The 20868-nt window shown below is 41.7% G+C and overlaps 1 protein-coding gene across 2 annotated transcripts in view; it reads left to right on the top strand.

The window, feature by feature from the left end:
* Positions 1 to 15: 15 nt before the first annotated feature.
* The window catches only part of TMEM245 (transmembrane protein 245), a 99236-nt gene continuing 78383 nt past the window's right edge, over positions 16 to 20868 (top strand). For both annotated transcript variants that reach the window (XM_081803360.1, XM_081803359.1), the window contains exons 1-3: positions 16 to 699; positions 9012 to 9129; positions 10782 to 10883. In XM_081803360.1, coding sequence (XP_081659486.1) covers positions 16 to 699; positions 9012 to 9129; positions 10782 to 10883 — 904 coding nt within the window. The remainder of the gene's footprint in view (positions 700 to 9011; positions 9130 to 10781; positions 10884 to 20868) is intronic.

The following is a 20868-nucleotide window of genomic DNA, read 5'->3' as shown; positions in this document are numbered from 1 at the left end:
CAGCTAGAAACTACAATGTCCACAATGCTGCGCGCCGCGCGCCTTGTCTCTCTCCGGTGTCCCCCGCTCGGCTTCCCAGTACCGCCTCTTGGCGGCGGCAGCAGAGGCACTATGGCCGACGGTGGCGGCCCTCCCGAGGCGCCCAGTCCACGGGGCTCCCCGGGCCGGGTGCCGCGGGTCCCGCGCGCGGTCGGCCCGGGAAGCGGCGGCGGCTGCTGCGGGGAGACCTCGAGGACGCCGGCGCTGGCGCTGCGCTTCGACAAGCCCATCAAGCAGGCCTTTTACAACACGGGAGCCGTGCTGTTCGTGTGCCTGTGTTGCGGCGCTGCCGTGCTCGTCTACTTCATCCTGGAGGCCTTCCTGCGGCCGCTGCTGTGGGCCGTGCTGTGCGGCACCTTCTTGCACCCCTTCAAGAGCTCGCTGACGCGCCTGGGCCGCCACTGGCTGCAGCGCCTGCACCGCGCGCACACGCCCATCGTGCTGGCCGCGCTGCTGCTGCCGCTCTGCTTCGCCGACTACGGCGTGGAGGCCCTGGGCGAGCAGGCGCTGCGCCGCCGCCGCCTGCTGCTGCTGCTCGGCGCCGGCGGCCCGCTCCTTTACGGCCTCTACAGCCTCGGCAGCTACCTGGGCGTGCAGGTGCTGCTGGCACACGCCGGCGCGCTCATCTGCCGCGGGCTGGACTACTTCAGCAGCCTGTGGGTGAGTGAGCGGCGGCCCGGCCTCCGTCCGCGGGCCCAGCGGGCACGCGCGCGCCGCACCCCTCACCACACACCCCTGGTTCCGGGGGGTGCCCTCCCGCAGCTCCCCCTCACCAGTGCGGGGACCATCAAAAGTCTCCGCCCTCCCTCCCGGGCAGCTAAGGAACTTGGCCCACTTCCTTCCAAAGAGAGAGCGGGTGTGGCTTGAAAACAGCCTCCTGGCCCCCCGGCCCCATCTGAATAGATCCTCTTTGGGGGACGTGTCCCCAGGTTGGGAATCGCAGGTCCGCTCTGCAGGTTGAGTTGAGCATCGGCAGGTGGCCTTGAATTTACCCTTGGTCAGAGGAGGGGGAGGATGGTGGTGGCTCCGGCCATCTGGAGGGCCGCAGGAAGGGACCTTACAGATCCTAGTCCAGCTTGTCATTCTGCAGATGGGAGAGGTGACTTTTTTTTTTTTTTTAACCAGGCCACGGCTAGTTAGGGATGAAGAAGGGACTGGTTGACTCAAGTTTCTCAAGTTCTAATCAAAGCGTTCTTCAAAGGCCGGGGCCGCTTCTGAGTTCAGATGATTTCAGTACACTTAGTGAGAGGGACCTGGGCCTGCTCCACCACACAGTCTACTTCTTGGGAACCACCTGTGGAGGTACCCCACCTCCCGCCTGGATTACTTAAGCAGACTGAGTGAAGGAGAGGTAGATTTGTGATTCTTGGATCACCTGAGTTTATTCTTAGAAAATTAGGGAGCTTTCGAATTGGAAGGGATTTCAAAGATAATCTAGTGGCACATTTCCTAACTCAGACTAGATTGCAGACCAATTAATACCCAACTATTTGAGTGAGGACTATTAAAAACAGGTGGATATTTAATGCATAAGAAGACTAATTTGTCAATAAACAGTACCATTTAAAATTTTACTCACTTTTGTCAGTGTTCAGTGCACCTTGACGTCAAGTTGCAAAATAATTCCCCTTATGTATCAAACAGGCCTTTGACTTGCCAAGGTTATTTGTAGAAGTGATGCTCGGGGACGCCTGGGTGGCTCAGTCGGTTGAGCGGCTGCCTTCAGCCCGGGTCATGATCCCAGGGTCCTGGGATCGAGTCCCACATCGGGCTTCTTGCTCAGCTGGGAGCCTGCTTCTCCCTTTCTCTCCCTCTGCTTGTGCTCTGTCAAATAAATAAAATCTTAAAAAAGAAAAAAGAAGTGATGATCGATCCCAGAACTCCTGTATTCTCTTGCTCTATCACTGCTACCTCTCAGTTTCCATTGAAAGGTGATTGAACATGTTGATGGATACTAGGCTTTGTGTAGGGGTTTAAAAGGAATAAGATGCAGGCTTTGTCTTCAAGGTGCATATAATTGTATGTAAACATATTCTCATGGAGAAGACACACAACACACGTCATGGGCCAGCAAGGTATTGAGGAGTGCCTCATCCATAATTTTGGGATGCTGCCTGTGTGATCAGACAGACAAGCTTTGGCCTCCAAGTGGCCTGAGCTATTTCGGTTGTGGTAGGAAGGAGGGATGTGGAATGACCTTTGAACTCCGAGGGCCTGCTGGATTTTCAGGTGGGAGAGATCCTGGAGTTAATGTACTTTTTACTGCCAGATGCCTGCCACTTTTCAGGAGAGGCTTCTTAGGCACAGAGAATGTGATTGTTCCAAAGTCAAACAATGTGAAGAGAGCCACGCTTCGCTTTTATGGAGTATGCCACGGCTCCTTTAAAACCCTGTTATTTATACCTTCAGTGCTATTTCTCCTTTATCTTGTTGCACAGTTCACTTGATTGAATGGCTCATATAAGGCAGGTTACTGTATGTTGTTAAGAAATATAAATACTATGACTTGATTCTGAGAAATTCAGTCTTGTCAGAGGCAGACACATGTATGGTTTCTGCTGACATTTTGACTGTTGATACTGCAATTTAGTATAAATTATTGTAGGCAAGGCCAAATAGGGAATCCACCAAACTAGGAAATTGGAAAATAAAAGATCGAACATGTGAATAGTGTAATTTCATACTGTAGTGAGAAGTTGAATACATGGGTAAATTGGCAGGGTTAGTGGAAAGTGGGGAATTTCTGCTAGTTACCCTCAGTGAAAAGAGATGAGGAATTTGAGTACCAGTGAAGAAGTGCCTGGAGCTGAATGTATGTAGTTTTGTATGTGTTTTTACAGAGGAGAAACCCTCATTTTTGTATTTTACTTAAATACCCTAATCTGAGTTGTGGATGAGTGCAAGAGAAGTAAGGGCCAATATTGATTTTGCAGTGGGGAGCGGGGGTTAGGGTGGTCAAGTTAATTAATGATTTTTAAAAGGCTTGAAACAGCTGTTTGGCTATAGTGAAGGGCTTGGGAGAAGAGGAGTCAGGGGGAAACAAAGCCATTATAACAGAAACCGTATGAGTTAATTAGGAGTGAGTAGGAGTGGTAGAGGCGGTTAAATTGAACGAGTAGTTCCCCTAGGTTGATCTGAGTTTGAGAGAAATGAGGCTTGCAGTTGTGGTTTCTTGAAGCAGCACTTAGGGGTGGGTGTTTGGATGCGGGCAGAGGTGTACTTGGGAAACAGACAGGGAGTCCTCAGCTCTCAGCCAAAAGGGCTGATAAAGGCTTGACATGAAGTGAAGGAATGTCAGGTGCCTGGGCAAGGGGCCCACTCTGTAACTTTCCTGTCTCATAGTTCACTGTCTCTGTGGTTCTGTGAGCCCAAGCAGAGCTGCCAGGTATTGAAAAAGAGTCCATGTTTTCTAGACAACTTGTAAATTTGAGCTTGCTGCTGAAGAGGGATGTACATGGGAAAGGCAGGGAGAAAAGTCACATAGCTGACAATTCATATGTTTAAGATCCAACTTTTAAGCATCTATCACGTGCCAGGTGCTGGATTAGGTGCTTTCATGGGTGTTGTCTTATTCTCACGATTATCCTGTGAAGGAGGGAGGAGTTTTGTTGGTGCAAAGATTGATTTAGAGATTGATCTGTTTATTCTGTCAGTAAAAGGTATTCAGCAGACCTATCAGCAGTTGAAGTCCTTTTGTCAAAATTCTGAGTAACCTTTGATAAGGATTTATAAAAGTTTTCCCCCCACTATATTGTGTTTAAATGTTTTAATTTAACTTTTTAAAATAAAAATTGATTTTAATTATTTGAGAAAAAACATGAAAGAGTATCAGGACTGGGCTAACCATACATGTATCCCCAAAGACCCTTGGATTCTAGTCATCTAGAAACCTTGGTCATCTCTTTTCTTTTTCTTCTTTTTTTTTTTAAGATTTTATTTATTTGACAGAGACACAGCGAGAGAGGGAACACAAGCAGGGGGAGTGGGAGAGGGAGAAGCAGGCTTCCCACTGAGCAGGGAGCCCGATGTGGGGCTCAGCCCCAGCACCCTGGGACCATGACCTGAGCCGAACGCAGACGCTTAACAACTGAGCCACCCAGGCACCCCATCTCTTTTCTTCTTTTATCTTTGTATCTGTTCAGCTATTTCCAAGTGGCTTGGAAATAGTTTTCCTTTGTAGTGGCTTCAGTACCTGTATTTTCCTTTTTTGCTCATTTATCCTTCTAGTTCAGTTCCTCTTCACCTCACTTTTGTGTTTCTTCAGTCTCCTAACACTCTGTCCTGCTTACAAGTAAAGACCAGTAATTTATGGTATGAGTAATTCTTTTAAACAGTTACAAATATATTAGAATTTTGTATGGACTTAGTGAGTTCTAAACACTTAAAAAAAAAAAAATCACCTGTTGCACCATGCTCACATGTGACACAGTCCTTGGGGCCCTTGGCGTCTTCCATGATGTGGAGTTGTCAAGATAAAACTGAAAAGCTAATACCCACCCCTCCCCCACCCCTTTTCTTTGCTGGGAGTGTTTTGATCTTCCTCTCCCTCTTCGTTCAGACATGTTAGAAAATTTGGGGACCATTTACAGTTTTTGCAGTAGTGATAGATTTGACTTCTCCATGGCCCCTGACCCCACTGTTTCCATTTTACTTTAAAAAGAAGTATGAAGTAGGAAGAATAGTGGTTGAAAGGTGAGAAGACTGTAAATTCTATTTATTTATTTATTATTTTTTTGTAAGTAATCTCTACCCCCAACATGGGGCTTGAACTGAGATCAAGAGTCGCTTGCTCTTCTGACTAAGCCGGCCAGGCGCCCCGAGACTGTAAATTCTAAACTGAGCTCTGTCAATAACTTGTTTTGTGACCTTGGATTGACCAGGGCTCTTCTCTGAGCTACTCAACTCCAGTTATGTGAAGTGTGGGGTTGGCTTGGATGATTTCTAAGGTTCCTCGCACAGTTCCAAAGTATTTGTCAGTGCGCTCTAGAGGCTCTTAGGAAGTGCACATTAGTCAGCCAGCCAGGCCCACCCCATCCCACTTCTGAACCCTTCTCTAGGTGTGTTTCTGCTCGCCTGGCATCAGTAAGGAGAAACGTTTCCAGTGCTTAGGTTCTTTCTCAAAGACTGATCATAAAAGATTCTTGACTCTAAGTTGCCACACAGCAAAAGAGAATAGTTTTCAAATTAGAATAAAGCTGTTTTAAAGGAGGATGAAGTACCTGAAGCGAACATTGTACATTTGTGCAGTTGGGATTGTACTTTTTCTGTGGTTTTATTCTCTCTGTAAGACTTAGGAAGCTGTTTTGCAAAAACCTGCAACAGAAGCAAGCCAAGTTATTTTTCTGGCTAATGTCCACATGATGATAAATACAACAGTCTAAAAAGCAAAGTCTACTAATGCATTTAATATTTTATTTAATCAGAAAAGCATATGTGGTTAATTAGCCAGATGAAAGGAAATTGGATTGTTTATTAGTTTGCGTGTAGTGCTAAATAAATGTTGCCAGTTTTTATGGGGCGTCTTATATGGTATCTGGCACACAGTGGTGCTTTAAAGTGAGTATTGAATGTGTATTTTGAGAAGGATACATTGTTTTAAAGAACATAAATTTGAGAAAGTATGACCTCATATATAAACTGTGGTTCGTTGATTTATGGCTGGAAGAAAATTCATACTTGAACAGGTTTGCTCAGAGGCTAAACATAGAGACAAATAAAAAAACTTTTAAGGACACACTAGTAGGAATCCATCCTAGAAATTATGTATGAAATCTGAAAGTACAAATCTTTACTTTTGGTCAAGTTATTTTAAAGAATATTTAGCAATTTCAAAAACTGATTCAAGTAAAACATGTTTGTTATGTAAGAATCAGTTTAAGCATCATAGAAGTCTATATGGTAAAGTGAATAATTTCTTTTTTCTGCCACCATTCCCACTGTGTAGATGTTACTATTGTTAACTGATGAATAGCCTTTTAAATTTATTTGTATGCTTATGTGAACATATAAAATATAGGGTTTTTGTTTTACAAAACAAAAATTGGTAACATAAATATAAAATTTTGCACCTTGCTCTTTACCATTGTATTGCAGACATCTTTCCTTGTTAGCACTTATAGATAAAATTCTTTCTTTTTAGTACTGTAGTATAAAAAACTTTTTTCCAGATGTTTTAGAAAGTGTTCCTATCAGATTGTTGTAGCTCACAATTTGTATTAGGATAATCTGATAAATATTTTTTTAAACATTGGTAATTTGTATAATATGGCTTAATAAAAAAAATCTCAAGTGCTTACAAATGGTCATACTTTTTGAGCTAATAATATTCTGTGACTCTTTTCTGAGGAGACACTTAATATTGGAAAAAAAATCCATAGCCAAAAGTTTTTTTTAAGTTAAAAAACATTTGCTATTTATAAATATAATAATCTTAGAAAATTCAGCACTTGAAGAAAAACAGAAAGAAGCAAATTACCCCCTGAAATCCAACCATCCAGAGATAATATTTTTTAATATTTTGGCAAGTGTATTTTCACCATTATAAATTTATACGTGTTTGCATTTATACTGTCATTGAATGTGGATATTCATCACGTCTCTGAAAGCCTGAATAATTATTCCAGTTTTTCGAGGTACCATTATTTAAAGAGTCCCTTATAAAATGACACATAGGTTGTTATTAATTTTTTAATATTTTATGGTGCCATGGTGAACATTTTCATATCTCTCTGCACAACCTGTAGTGCTTCTGTAAACGAAGTTTAGAAGTGGAATTGGGGAGTGTATTTAATAAGTGGTTATTTTATTTTTTATTTTTATTTATGTTTTTGAAAGATTGTGAGCGGCAGTGGGGGAGGGGCAGAGGGAGAGAATCTTTTTTTTTTTTTTTAAAGATTTTATTTATTTATTTGACAGAGAGAGACACAGCGAGAGAGGGAACACAAGCAGGGGGAGTGGGAGAGGGAGAAGCAGGCTTCCCGCGGAGCAGGGAGCCCAATGCGGGGCTCGATCCCAGGACCTTGGGATCATGACCTGAGCCGAAGGCAAACGCGTAATGACCGAGCCACCCAGGCGCCCAGAGGGAGAGAATCTTAAGCAGGCTCCATGCGCCCAGTGCCCAGCCTGATGACCCTGAGATCCTGAGATCACGACCTGAGCGGAAATCAAGACTCAGACGCATAACCGACTGAGCCACCCAGGCGCCCTTAATAAGTGGTTATTTTAAACTGAAATGAGGTTATCCATGAGTTTTAGGTTTACTAGGTGAAAATACGTGCTTCTCTTTAGACCATGCTTTTCCCTTAAAAAATCTGAAATATGAAGTCTTTTCTCTCCCTGTAGGTGATAGTGATTCCTTATGAGTCCAGGTAAGGACGAGAAACTTACTGGAGATCAGTTTAAAAACATAGGCTCAAAGTCTGAAAGGATATGTCTTTTGTGATCCTCTAGGTCAGCTTCTCACTGAGAGCAGACTCTCCTGCTTTGTCATCCCTGACAGCTTTTGCTCAAATAAAACATTCCGTTTTTAGACAGCTGTAGTGTTAGAAAAATTTATTCTCATATTGAGCTGAAATGTGCTGCTTCCTAATTCCCACGTATTTTTCCTGCTCTCAGGACCACAGGCAATTAAGGCGAATGCCTCTCGCAGAAGACATTTTCCCAGCTATTTGAAGATATCAAATCTTGATATTTCCTCCTTTTTTCTAAGCTAAGCAGTTTTTTCTCCCCCATCTATATTTGTATCTCCTATGTTGTGATTTCTATTTCCTTTCCCAGTCTGAATTTTATTGCTGTGGTTCGATAGTGCAAACGTCACTGAAACAATCATTTCCCCTGATATGAGCATTATTAATAGGCACTCACACCACTTACACTCCTGACTCACACTGAGCTGGAGATCAGCTTAGCTGTCCTCTTCCCATTCAGTACTTGTGCAGTTGAGTTTTGAATCTGAGAGCAGATTTTTGTATCTTTCTATTAAATTTAGTCTTATTTTAATTAGCCGTTTTCTAGCTTCAGCATATTATTTTGCATCATTATAGTCATCTCAGTTTTTATTGACTATTCCCAGTTTTGTGTCATCTGGGAGTTCAATTAATAAGCCTTCTAGTCTCTTACCTGAATTACTGACTAAATGTTTCATGGGGTGGGGCTGATCACCCCTGTATGGCATACCCACTGAAGGCCACCGTTTGCTGAGGATCATTTTCTATTTCAACAATTTGTAGTTGCCAGAACAGACTGTTTTTATTTTCGCTTGTGAATACTGGAGCAGCTTTTCATCTTTATTTTTTTAGCACCACCCTTCTTTCCTCTCACAGTTAAGAAAGCAGACTGTGGATCCAGATTCCTGGGTTCTAATCCTGGCTGTGTCACTTTTTAGCTATGTGACCTTGAGCAGGTCACTCCCCCGAAGTCCCAGTTTCTTTCATCTGTAAAATGGGGATGGCAATAATATTTATGTCCTGGGGTGATGAGGATTTAATGAGTTCATATATATTAAGCATTAGAACAGAGTCTGGTCTGTAGTAAGTGTTATGTAAGTGTACCATTATTATACTCAAGGTTTTGTTTTGAGCTCTACAGCCCTACCTCAGATTCTCTGAATTCCCAGGTTAAATTTGTGTGGTTCTGCAGGCTTGAACTGTTTTGAAGCAGCTGTGGTCTCACTTCCCATGTGCTCATATATCTGGGGCTTAAGACCTCTTGATATTTATGGAGTTGCTTGAAGAAGAGTATTTTTTTTTAAGATTTTATTTATTTGACAGAGAGAGAGAGACAGCGAGGGAACACGGTAGGGGGAGTGGGAGAGAAGAGGAAAACCTATACGCATGCCATTTCGCACCACCACCTTCATCTTATCTGTGTTGTATCCACAGCTCTCATGCTATATAGATGTGTGCAGATTTTGTATAATTATATGTTTATTTTCATGTGTATATATTTACAACTGTGTCTATATTTCATTTAAGATCTGGACGTTGGTAGTTGGCTATGTGTTGACTGTTTCATTCAAGTGGAATGCAAGCACTGAACGCTACTTGAGAGCAGTTTCAATTCCTGTCTGGATTATATTGCTTTTTCATTTAGGTGGGTCCCTTTTTCTAAGAAAGTCTAGATTAAGATCAGCAGAGGCTGATCACGTGAATTCAAGTGAATTTTTTTTGTAGTGTTGTATGTTGCATTTAACATTCTTTAAAATAATCTTTAGAAATTGTTGTGCTTTAATCCTTCTTTAATCTTTAATACAAATGTTATGCTTTAACATGTCTTTTAATGATACTGAATGTTCATTTTCAAAAGGTCCTTTAAAAATAAATATATCTTAAAAAGTAGAGCACCCTTGGACTGTCATGGCCACTTCTGAGTGTCAAACTTAAGGAGGATATAGATAAGCAGTCAACTGTGTGAGCAATAGTTACGGAACCAGAGGTGTTTACTCAGGATGAGAGAAGGGGACTGGGCTCCATGGGTGGAGGGAAGGAGGAGATAAAATATGGAAGCCTGTTGCAAATATTTGAAGGACTATGATGTGAAAGAGTGGTTTAAACAGATCTCTGTAACCATGAGGGAGAGATGTCAGAGCAACGAGTAGCTTCAGGGAGACAAATCTGTTCAATGTCAGGACGATCTTTGTCAGCAGCTTCAAGTAATGAGTTCTCTTTACTGTTAGCTGGGTGGCTGCTAGGAGATTGCAGAGTGATTTTTTTTTTCAGGGACTCTTTTATCTCCAAGTCTTAAGCTTATGGAAACATTAGGTTCTAATAAATACAAAATTCAGTAATCTAGAGCAGTAGTTAGCCTATTTAAAGTAGTCTTTAGAGCTGCTTATTGTTAAAAACCAGAGTTTTCCATGCTTAACCTACTGAGCCACCATGACCTGAGCTGAAGGCAGATGCTTAACCTACTGAGCCACCCAGGCGCCCTAATATCTTTTTCTCTTAATGTAGGCACTTATCACTCTAAAGGTCTTTGCTTAGAGTCTGATGTGGAACAAAACATTAACAAAACATTACTTTCTAGCTTTGCTGATTTGGAATCCTAAGGAGTATGTTATATTTTAGCAAGATCCCCTGATGTCTGATGTGACTCATTTTGAATTTGGGGAAAACAGCAGAGGGAAATAGGCAGTCCAGGGGGCTCTAGATCAACTCAGGGAAACGCAAATGGCTACAGGTAGGGACGAAAAATGTTAGCATTTTTGCCCTATACACTGAGGATACACTGAAGCTTTTTGCAGTGCTCCTTTGGGCCATTTCACCCTTTCTTGAGAGATGGGAGTTCACACCCAGTGGTATTTTCAGGAAATGAAGTCGTGACTTTAAGTTCTGTGCCTGATGCAGGTCACTTTGGGGTTAAGTGAAAGGCTTGAGTTCAGGATTGTCTTAAATGCTGGTGTGCCTTAGAACAGACTTGATTCCTCAGGTGATAGAAGCCCATTCAGGGTAGGCTGGCACATACCCAGTCCTTTAGAACAGGGGCCTCAGAGCAGGGCTGGATTTAACTGAGAGGAGTCCTGAACTGAGATTTCATCTGTCTTATGGCCTTTAAAAGAATTTTTTTTCCCTGTGAAATAATTTTGTTAATGACATCTATGCCAAATTGTTCTGTCAGTCTACTGAGTCTTTTTTTTTAATCTAACCTTTACCTTCAGATACTGTTGCTAAGAATAAACTGAATCTTTTAAAGACAAGTGCTAGATTTTTATTTAACTAAAAATGTTAACTGTTAATAATTTTCAGCATCCCTGGCTGGCTCATGGAGAATTCCAGTGTTCCTGGTTATTGTTTTCCTGATGTCTGTGGGCACGCTGTATGAGAAACAGAATGGAAAAGAGTCTTCTGGTAAGAAATAGGGCATTCTATTAATATTACTTTAAAGAAGTATTTGAGAAAGTAGCTTTATTTAAAAAACATGCAATGATGAAAGTGCTTTAAATCTGTTTTAAAATCTGTGGTATTTTCTGGACAGAAGATAAACATGTTTAAAATATTTTAGGTTTTAAGACTGTGCCCCGCTCTCCCTCCTTTTTTCATTTTTTAAGGGTATAATTCATATAAAGTTAGCCATTAACTTTTTAAAGGTGGATTTAGTACATTTGCATTGTTGTGCAACCACTACTTCCATCTAGTTTTAGGACATTTTAAAAGGAAAGGCTGTACCCGTTAAGCAGCTAGCCATAAAGTTAGGTTATTTATTTGCGTTTTTCCTTCCTTCCTTCCTTCCTTCCTTCCTTCCTTCCTTCCTTCCTTCCTTCCTTCCTTCCTTCCTTCCTCCCTTCCTTCCTTCTTTCTTTTATTTATTTATTTGTGAGAGAGAGAGAGCCTGAGCAGGGGAAGGGCAGAGGGAGAAGCAGACTCCCTGCTGACCGGGGAGCCCAATGTGCGGTCCTGGGATCATGACCTGAGCCGAAGGCAGACGCTTAACCTACTGAGCCACCCAGGTGCCCCAATATGTTTTTTCTTAATGTAGGCATTTATCACTCTAAACTGTCCTCTTAGAACTGCTTTTCCATCCCATAAATTTCATTTGTTGTGTTTTCATTTTCTTTGGGTCGAGATACTCTTTGATTTCTTCTTTGACGCATTGGTTAATCAGAATTGTATTGTTTCATTTCCACATCTTTATGAGTTTTCTTATTTTTTTGTTGCTTGTTCTTTTGGTGTCTTTTGATGTAAAAATACCATTGCCAAATTCAAGGTTGATCTTGGGTCCTGCAACTTTGCTGAATTTATTCATAAGCTTTATTAGTTTTTTGTGGCTTCTGTAGGATCATGCATATATAAGATCATGTCATCTGTGAAAAGAGATAGTTTTACTTCTTTCTAATTTGGATGCCCCCCCTTTTTTTTTTGCCTGGCTGCTCTGGCTGGAACTTCCAGTACCAAGCTGAATATATCATTTTCTCCTAAAGAGTATTTTTGAAATGCCCTGGTTGCAAGTGATTTATATCCAGAAACAGTTTGTTAAAGACACCGGTTTCTAATGAGTTGTAAGGTGAGGTGTGGGGTGGCCAGATACTAACGGATCATCAGAGTGGACGTCTCCTCATCCGTCCCTGTGGAGACCGCTGTGACTGGAAAGGTGGGTCTGAGCAGCACACAACTTTACTGCAACTGACATTCATTCCTTCTTTCTGAGGGCTATACATGAAGTAAAAGCAAATTACTAATCGCAGCAGATTTTTCAAAAAGAATTAATTTCTCCAATATTTTGTTGTTGTTAAGTTGGAGAAATGAACAAAAAGAAAATAAAAATCATTCAAAACCCCACTGTCCACCTAAACATTAACTAGTGCCTTAAGACTTGTGTGCCTTCAGGCTTTAAAACACAAGAAAATTGGCTCATAGTGAATGTTCTCTTTTGTAATCGACATTTTAAACTTTATGTCATGAGCACCTTTCTGTGTCCGGTATACTTCTACATTATCCTCAGCCTCTTCATTTTATGCTAATCGCAAGGCTATTTGTGGTGTTTTGTACTGCTATCTCATAGTTTTTGTCTTTGTTTTTTAATTAAATTGCTCTTTGGTTATTATTTTGCTTGGAAACCTTCTCTCTCTGATAGTGGAAAATAGGAAAGATTTTTTTTTGCTCTCTTTCTGGGTTTTCTTTGCTCAACCTGTCTTCCTGGTCACAATCTGTTAGACTCTGTGGTTCTGTATCAGCCCAGTAGACGTGAACTTCCTGTTTCGACAGCTATTGTGGAAAGCTTAGACCACTAAGCTTTCCACAATAGCTGTCTTGTTCCTCTTGGTAGTTTTATCTCCTCTCCCCCACCCCCCTACCCCTTTTCTGCTCATAGTGACGATTCAGATAACTCAGCTTATCCCTCACCCTTCACCCCAGGACGGTTTTCTTTTTTTTGTTCATCTGGAAAGTCCTCTCTTTCTTTTCTTTAATTTTTTTTCAAGATATATTTGACATACAGCATTGTATCAGTTTCAGGTATACAACAATGATTTGATGTTTGATCAGTACCTTGCAAAGTGATTATAAGAAGTCTAGTTAACATCTGTCACCTTATGTATGTACAAACAAGTTTTTTTTTTTCTTGTGATGAGAACTTTCTCTTTTGGCAACTCTCAAATACACAGTACAGTCTTATTAGCTTTAGACACCATGCTGTACGTGACATCTCTATGATTTATTTTGTAATGAAGTTTGTACCTTTTGATCCCCTGCACCCATTTTTTCTATCTCCTACCCCCAGCTCTGGCAACCACCAATCTATTCTCTGTATCTGTGAGCTTGGTGTGCGTTTGTGTGTGTGTGTGTGTGTGTGTGTAAGTTTCCACATATAAGTGAGATCATATGGTATTTGTCTTTCTCTGAGTTATTTCACTTAGCATAATGCCCTGAAGATCCATCCATACTGTTGCAAATGGCAAGATTTCTTCTTCTTCTTCCCCTCCTCCCTCCCCTCTCCCCTCCCTTCCCCTTCCTCCTCTTGTGTACACATACCACATTTTCTTTATCCATTCATCCATTGATGGACACAGGTTTTTTCCATATCTTGGCGATTGTAAGTAATGCTGTAATGTACATGGGGGCATATAAATCTTTTCCAGTTAGTGTTTTTGTTTTCTTTGGATAAATACACTGAAGTGGAATTGCTGGATCCTATGGTAGTTCTATTTTTAATTTCTTAAGGACAGTGTTCTTTTCTTGACTGCTTTTGTCCAGGGCTACGTAAATATGTTGCTGCAAGTATATGAATGATGTAGGTTAAAATGGATTTCAGATGGGTTTTCTCTTGGGTGTAAATTCTAGTCAGCTATGGGGCGCCTGGACAACACAGTCGGTTAAGCCTCCGACTCTTGGTTTTGGCTCAGGTCGTGATCTCAGGGTTGTGAGATTGAGTCTTGTGGTGGCTCTGTGCTGAGCGCAGAGTCTGATAAAGTTTCTCTCACCCTCTCCCTTTGCCCCTCCCCGCCTTGCTTGTTCTCTCTCTCTCAAGTAAGTCTTAAAAAAAAATTCTAGTCAGCTGGTGATGGCAGCTGAGGGAGCTGTGCAGTTGGGATTCTAAGACCAAGTTTTGAGCTGTGGGAGAAAGAAGGCCATATTTGATTATTATCATTATTATTTTTCATGTTTGATTATTATTATCAGCGATAAACCCAGCATAGTGATGTGTTGGCATGCCAGCCAGATTTCTGGTATTTGTATTCTAGACTATTACAAGGAAGGAAATCACAGGGACACAGAATACATGTTGAGAACAGATTTGGAAATGTTGTTTTTTGTTTTGTTTTGTTTTGTTTACTCTCATTCCAGTCTATTTCAGAATTTTTTTTTTTTTTTAAAGATTTATTTATTTTGTAGAGAGAGAGAGAGAGTGCAGGGAGGGGCAGAGGGAGAGGGAGAGAGAATCTCAAGCAGACTCCCACTGAGCTCGGAGTTCTACCTGGGGCTAGATCCCAAAACCATGAGATCATCACCTGAGCCAAAACCAAGAGTCAGGCACTCAACCGACTGAGCCACCCGGGCTCCCCCAGAATAGATTATTCTTGATCTAGAGTCCTTTTACAAATTTCTAGTGTAGATAATCTTCATCATAAAATAAGCCTTTTAAACATTTTTTTCCCCTAAATTTCTGAGTCTTCTTGCCCCTAGAACCTTGTTTTTTAGGCATCAGAACTCAACCCATCTAGTCCATATCAGGACAGCCTTTCTCTTTTATTATAGTCAGTTCTGTCCTGAGATGTCACTCTAATATACTTAGGCCCAGGAAGGCTTAAATGCACTGCTGTGGCAATGTGTGCATTTATTCCTTATCATTTCCACTGTCCCACTGGAGGATGTGTCTGATAGTCAACTGTGTAGGCATCTTTCTCTGTGTCTTCTGAGCTTTGACTCTTGGCTGTTGTAGGAGCTTTTAGGGTGTATGGTTCACTGGATTCACAGGATAAATCCTTTGGATCAAAGCATGAAGGCTGTTAGTTCCTAGATCTGGAAAACTCTTCTTGTGGATCATCTTGGAGTTAGTTTCAGTGGTTCCTTCTGAACCCAGGGGCCTTACTCAATGGTTTTCTCTTAGACCTTGGGAACTCTTACTTGGCATTTTCTTTTTTTCTTTTTTTTTTTTTTTTATTTGTGAGAGAGAGAATGAGAGACAGAGAGCATGAGAGGGAGGAGGGTCAGAGGGAGAAGCAGACTCCCCGCTGAGCAGGGAGCCCGATGCGGGACTCGATCCCGGGACTCCAGGATCATGACCTGAGCCGAAGGCAGTCGCTTAACCAACTGAGCCACCCAGGCGCCCCTTACTTGGCATTTTCTGGAACTCCAAGATAATGGAGGGAAAAAATGTTAAGTGTGTACTGTGTTTTAAAATGTACTTTTTAAATCCATAAATAATCCCCAACCCCTCCCCCCCCCAAAAAACCCTTGTAAAGTAGATATGTCCATTTTGCTGATGAAGGCATTTAATTTCAGAGTTTAAGTAACTTGCCCCCACAGGCGACTGGTAGAGCTAAGATTTAAAACTTAGGGTCCTTGACCCTGAGCCTGGTGTTCTTCCCCTTTACCAGGCTCTTTGAACAAGCATCAGTCATCCTGAAAAGGGAGTGACTGCTGATCTCTCTTGTACTCAGTTGTAGTTGTGAGCTCCTCATTCTTACCTGTGGGCCCCATTGGCCTACCACAAGTTCAGGAACTAGCTTCTCTGCCTCCTGGATCATGTCTCATTTGGTAGAAACCTGGAATCCAGCTTCAGGGTGTGCCCTTGGCTTGTGAGGAAAGAACACTCACATTGTTAATAATAGCAACATGAGTGAGGCCCTGCTGGGCTCTTTAAACATGCTATCTTATTTAATTTTCTTAATAATCCATTGGGGTTGGTACTTATTTTATTTTATTTATTTATTTATTTATTTATTAGATTTTATTTATTAATTTGACAGAGAGAGACACAGTGAGAGAGGGAACATAAGCAGGGGGAGTGGGAGAGGGAGAAGCAGGTTTCCCGCTGGGCAGGGAGCCCAATGTAGGGCTCGGTCCAGGACCCTGGGACCATGACTTGAGCTGAAGGCAGACGCCTAATGACTGAGCCACTTGGGTGCTCTTGTTGGTACTTATTTTACAGGTGAAGAAACGTAGACTCAGAAAGTCATTTACTCTGAGTAAATTTACACTTGGAAGTGCTTTTTCAAAAGCTAGGCAAACAAGCACCAGATGTACCTTTGATAACCTGGACACCCAGTCTGACAAGTAAGGGCAAGTACAGTTGGGTCTGTTCCTCCAAATATTGGTGATTGTTTATAAATGATCAGAAATACCTTGCAGGGAAGGTATTGGGAATACCTTAGGAAGGTGTTAGAAAGGTATCAGAAATACCTAAGCAGGGAAGGCTTAGTAGTTGCCTTAATCATTTTGGGGTAACATGTAATATGAGTGAACAAGTTTGGTCCAGTTGAGCCCAAACTGGAAAAAGGAAAGGAATAAACTAAATTTCTTACTGCTCATCTGTCACTGCCCGGTCTGACACAGTCATTTAAAGAGGCCTAGAGAAACTCCTACTGGTCCATATCCAAGCCCTTGCTATTGACCAGTAGTATAATGAAGTGATACTAGAAGCCATTGAGAGGGAGGCATATTTTCCACATTATTGATGGAAACAGAAGCCTTCTTCAAAGGGAACTTTGCATGCTGGGGAGATTTTACTTGGTCTGTGGTAGAGCCCCCTTCCAGTAAGCATCCTTGGATGTATTTCTGGCATCTGCCACTATCACTGTCAATGAGCACTAAGTAGATGGAGTATCTCCTTATTTAGACTGTTCTCGAAATGTATCATCCTCTGAGTATTAGAAACACTGTTCTGCCCGTTGTTGCGCTAGCCGTGTTAACAGATACTGTCCAAACATGTGATTGGTGTCTTACGTGCCAGACCATGAGTTTCCATCCCCTGATGCTAGGCTGCTAATGTTAGTGTCCTGCTTGTTTGGCCTTGTGTTAGGTCCCTGTTATTTGGGCCTACACTTGACGCTGGCCCTGTCCCTGGGTAGATTGATACTTGAAACCTTGGATGTTCTTTCCTTTTTTGGTTTATAGTTCTGAGGTCCCAAGATTATGTGCCCTTGTCTGTGTGCCTATTTTTAGCTGGGGTTTCTTTTCGAGTACCGTGACTTTGCCTAGATTCTCTGTCCTGGCGTTCTTGTGTTTTTAGTTCATCATTTCTGCCAGAACCCTTGGGGTTTTTGAAGTGATGATTTCACTAGAGCAGAAATCATTAAAGTGCCTGTTTGATGAATAAGAGCAGTCGTCAGATCTTACATCCATAATTTTCAGGTACTCTGGATTTTCCCTGTGTGCTACTCTTTTCATTCCTTTGCAACGTTTCAGGCACTCTAAAAATTTGTCAAATTGTTTGTGTATCAACGAGGATGATATTGCATAGTTTTCATTGATTTAACTATGATTCACTGAATATTTACTGCATTATTTTAGTGACATCAGCAAGTTGGAGAGTCTTTAAGCGATAATTGTGAAGGTTTAATTTACTGGTCTTTTCCTTGAGTCTGTCAGTGCCTACTGGATGCAAGATATTTCGCATAACTCTGTGGGGAGATCTAAAAATGTGGCTAAGGGTATAAGATCTAGGAAAATGGCTATACAATGAAGTAGAAAGGGGATGAGAAGCACAGACAAATATTACAGGAGTGCTAGTGGCTTATGCTCATAGTTTATACTATCAAAGCCAATGGTTTTGAAATAGCTAACATTTATTGGGCAAGCCCTTCATACCAGGCATTGTTCTGATTATTTCATATGTATTGTTTCACTTAAATGTCACATGAAATAGGATTTTATATAAGTCCCATACATGAGGATTTTAAGTAACTTGCCCATGGCCGTCTAGCTAGTAAGGAATAGACCTGGGATTTGAACCTGGACGGTCTTGTTTCCTCCCCTGTGCTCCCAGCCACTGGGTTGCATGGATTGTACTGCCTGGGTGCCTAGTAAGTATGAGATGCTCCGTTCTCCCTCTGCATCCTTGCATCTCTTCGCTCTTCTCATTGTACCATACGTCTGGCCTTATTGGACTTCTTAGAGTTCTTTGAACAGGACACTCTGCTTTTCCTTGCCTTTGTGTCTTTACACCTGCTTTTTTTGTCTTTTGGGAAACCTTTTCTCCCTCTGCCTTCTGAGATACCAGCCTCTTCCTCTTCAAGACAGACTTGCTGTGTCTTTTTTTTTTTTTAATCTGGATAACATATTTAAATGGATTTAAAGAGTGGCATCTTTTACCATTCTTGTCAGGTAGCACCTTTGGAAGTCCTTCCCTGACCTCCCAAGCATGGATTAGGTTTCCATTTTCTGTGCTCCTCAAATATGCTACACTTGTGTTTACATTAGCTCCTAATGTACTGAATCATAACTGATCATCTGAATATCAGACTGAGCTTGGGACTTGGCTCTCAGCCTCTTATCACCTGTTTGGTGAATGAGGATTTAATGGGAGTTGAGAAATATAAGTCAAACTGCAGCCAAACTGAAAATCCATAATTAAGGAGCTGTAACATCATTACTGCGGAGCGACTTAATACAAGGGACTTATTTTTCAGAATCTCTCAAAGATGAGTCACTATTTGATTAAATTACTTGTGAAGAGGCGGGTTTAGTAATTTAGGACCCTTGACTAGTCTTTAATCTTACATAAGGGAGAATACTTTGTTTGCATTCTGACTGGGGGTCTTTTTCTCTCTCTGCTGTGCTGTCCCAGGCCATTAGTCATCAGGCATTCCCATCCTCTTTCTCGAGTGGAGCCTAAGAAACCTCTCTTGGGTGCACAGAAAGCTAAGTCCTGTCTTGTCTCCGGTGTAATCAGTTTTTGAAAATTCTGTCTGGAAGTCTAAAAAAGCATGTTAATATGTTCAGATCTTCCTCCGTTTCCCCTCCATGGTTGTCAATATGGTATTCCCTTGTGGTTATCTGTATAACCATAATCTGGAAACTTGGGGCTTACCTTTGACCCTTAATCTCTTTCATTTCCTTCATGGGTTCATCATCACGTCTGGTCCACTTTGACTACTCCCTGCCTCTTCAGTGCGGCCACTTTTCCGACATCTCCCCTGCTAGCTGCTGCAGACCACGCTGTCATCATGTCTTGCCTGTAGTATTGCCGTTAACTTCTCTCCCTGTACCCATTCTTGGTCCCCTCCAATCTGCTCTTGACCAGACAGCAAGAGTCATCTTTTTATATCTCAAAACTGTTCATTTATTTATAAACCAGGCGGCTGGGTGTGCTCCTGAAGGGGCAACATGAGAGATCCTTGCAGTGATGAACCTGCCCTGTATCTTGTGTCCATGATGATAATCCTGATCACAGTATTGTGCCTCAATGTTGCAAGATGTTACCACTAGGGGAAACTGCGTAAAGGGTAGACAAGATCTCTCTGTCCTCATTTCTTAAAATTGCATGTAAAGCTACAATTATCTCAACATTTCAGTAGAAATATTATTACCCTGTTTAAAATTCTTCACTACTTTCCTACTCCTTTCAGAATAAAGCCTAAAGTACTTACTTTGATCTTCTGTGACGTGCATCATCTGACTCACCATGTCCAGCCTGGTTTATTAGATACCGGTTTCCTGCTAGCTGTGATCCGGACACACTGACCTTCTTACACTATCTTTAATATGCTAGTGTCTTCGCTTACAGCCTTCCTACTCACTTCCTTCTGCCCAAAATACTGTTCTTTACATTCTCTTGATGAATTCCTTCTCATCCTTTGTATATCAGCTTCATTTTCTTTTCTTTTTTTGGCATTTTATTTTATTTTAATTTAAATTCAATTTAATTAACTTAGTGTATTATTAGTTTCAGTGGTAGAATTTAGTGATTCATCAGTTGCATATAACACCCAATGCTCATTCCATCAAGTGCTCTCCTTAATGCCCATCACCCAGATACCCTCCCCCATCTCCCCTCTAGCAACCGTCAGTGTGTTTCCTGTGGTTAAGAGTTTCTTATGGTTTGTCTCCCTCTCTGTTTTTGTCTTATTTTTCCTTCCCTTCCCCTGTGTTCATCTCTTTTGTTTCTTAAATTCCACATATGAGTGAAATCATGTATTTGTCTTTCTCTGACTTATTTTGCTTAGCATAATACCCTCTAGTTCTGTCTGCATCATTGCAAATGGCAAGATTTCATTCTTTTTGATGGCTGAGTAATCTTCCTCTGTGTGTGCGTGTGTATGTATACACACACTATATATATATATCCCACCTCTTCTTTATCCATTCATCTGTTGATGGACATTTGGGCTCTTTCCATATTTTGGCTATTGTGGACATTGCTGCTATAAACATTGGGGTGCCTGTGCCCCTTCAAATCACTGTGTTTGTATCCTTTGGATAACTACCTAATAATGCAATAGCTGGGTCCTACAGTAGCTCTATTTTTTTTTTTTAAAGATTTATTTATTTATTTGAGAGAGCGAGAATGAGAGCGAGAGAGAACATTAGAGGGGGAAGGGTTAGAGGGAGAAGCAGGCTCCTTGCTGAGCAGGGAGCCCCATGCAGGACTCGATCCGGGGACTCCAGGATCATGACCTGAGCCGAAGGCAGTGGCTTAACCAACTGAGCCACCCAGGCGCCCCAGTAGCTCTATTTTTAACTTTTCCAGAGTGGCTGCACCAGTCTGCATTGCCACCAGCAGTGTAAGATGGTTCTTCTTTCTCCGCATCCTCACCAACATCTGTCGTTTCCTGACTTGTTAATTTGAGCCATTCTGACTGGTGTGAGGTGGTATCTCATTGTGGTTTTGATTTGTATTTCCCTGATGCTGAGTGATGTGGAGCATTTTTTCATGTGTCTGTTGGCCATTTGTATG

The sequence above is a fragment of the Leptonychotes weddellii genome, chromosome 14 (assembly GCF_054177405.1).
Source record: "Leptonychotes weddellii isolate Sample4059 chromosome 14, ASM5417740v2, whole genome shotgun sequence".
Taxonomy (NCBI): Eukaryota; Metazoa; Chordata; class Mammalia; order Carnivora; family Phocidae; genus Leptonychotes; species Leptonychotes weddellii.
The sequence above is the reverse complement of the archived record's forward strand: the minus strand, read 5'-3'. Positions and strand labels throughout refer to the sequence as shown.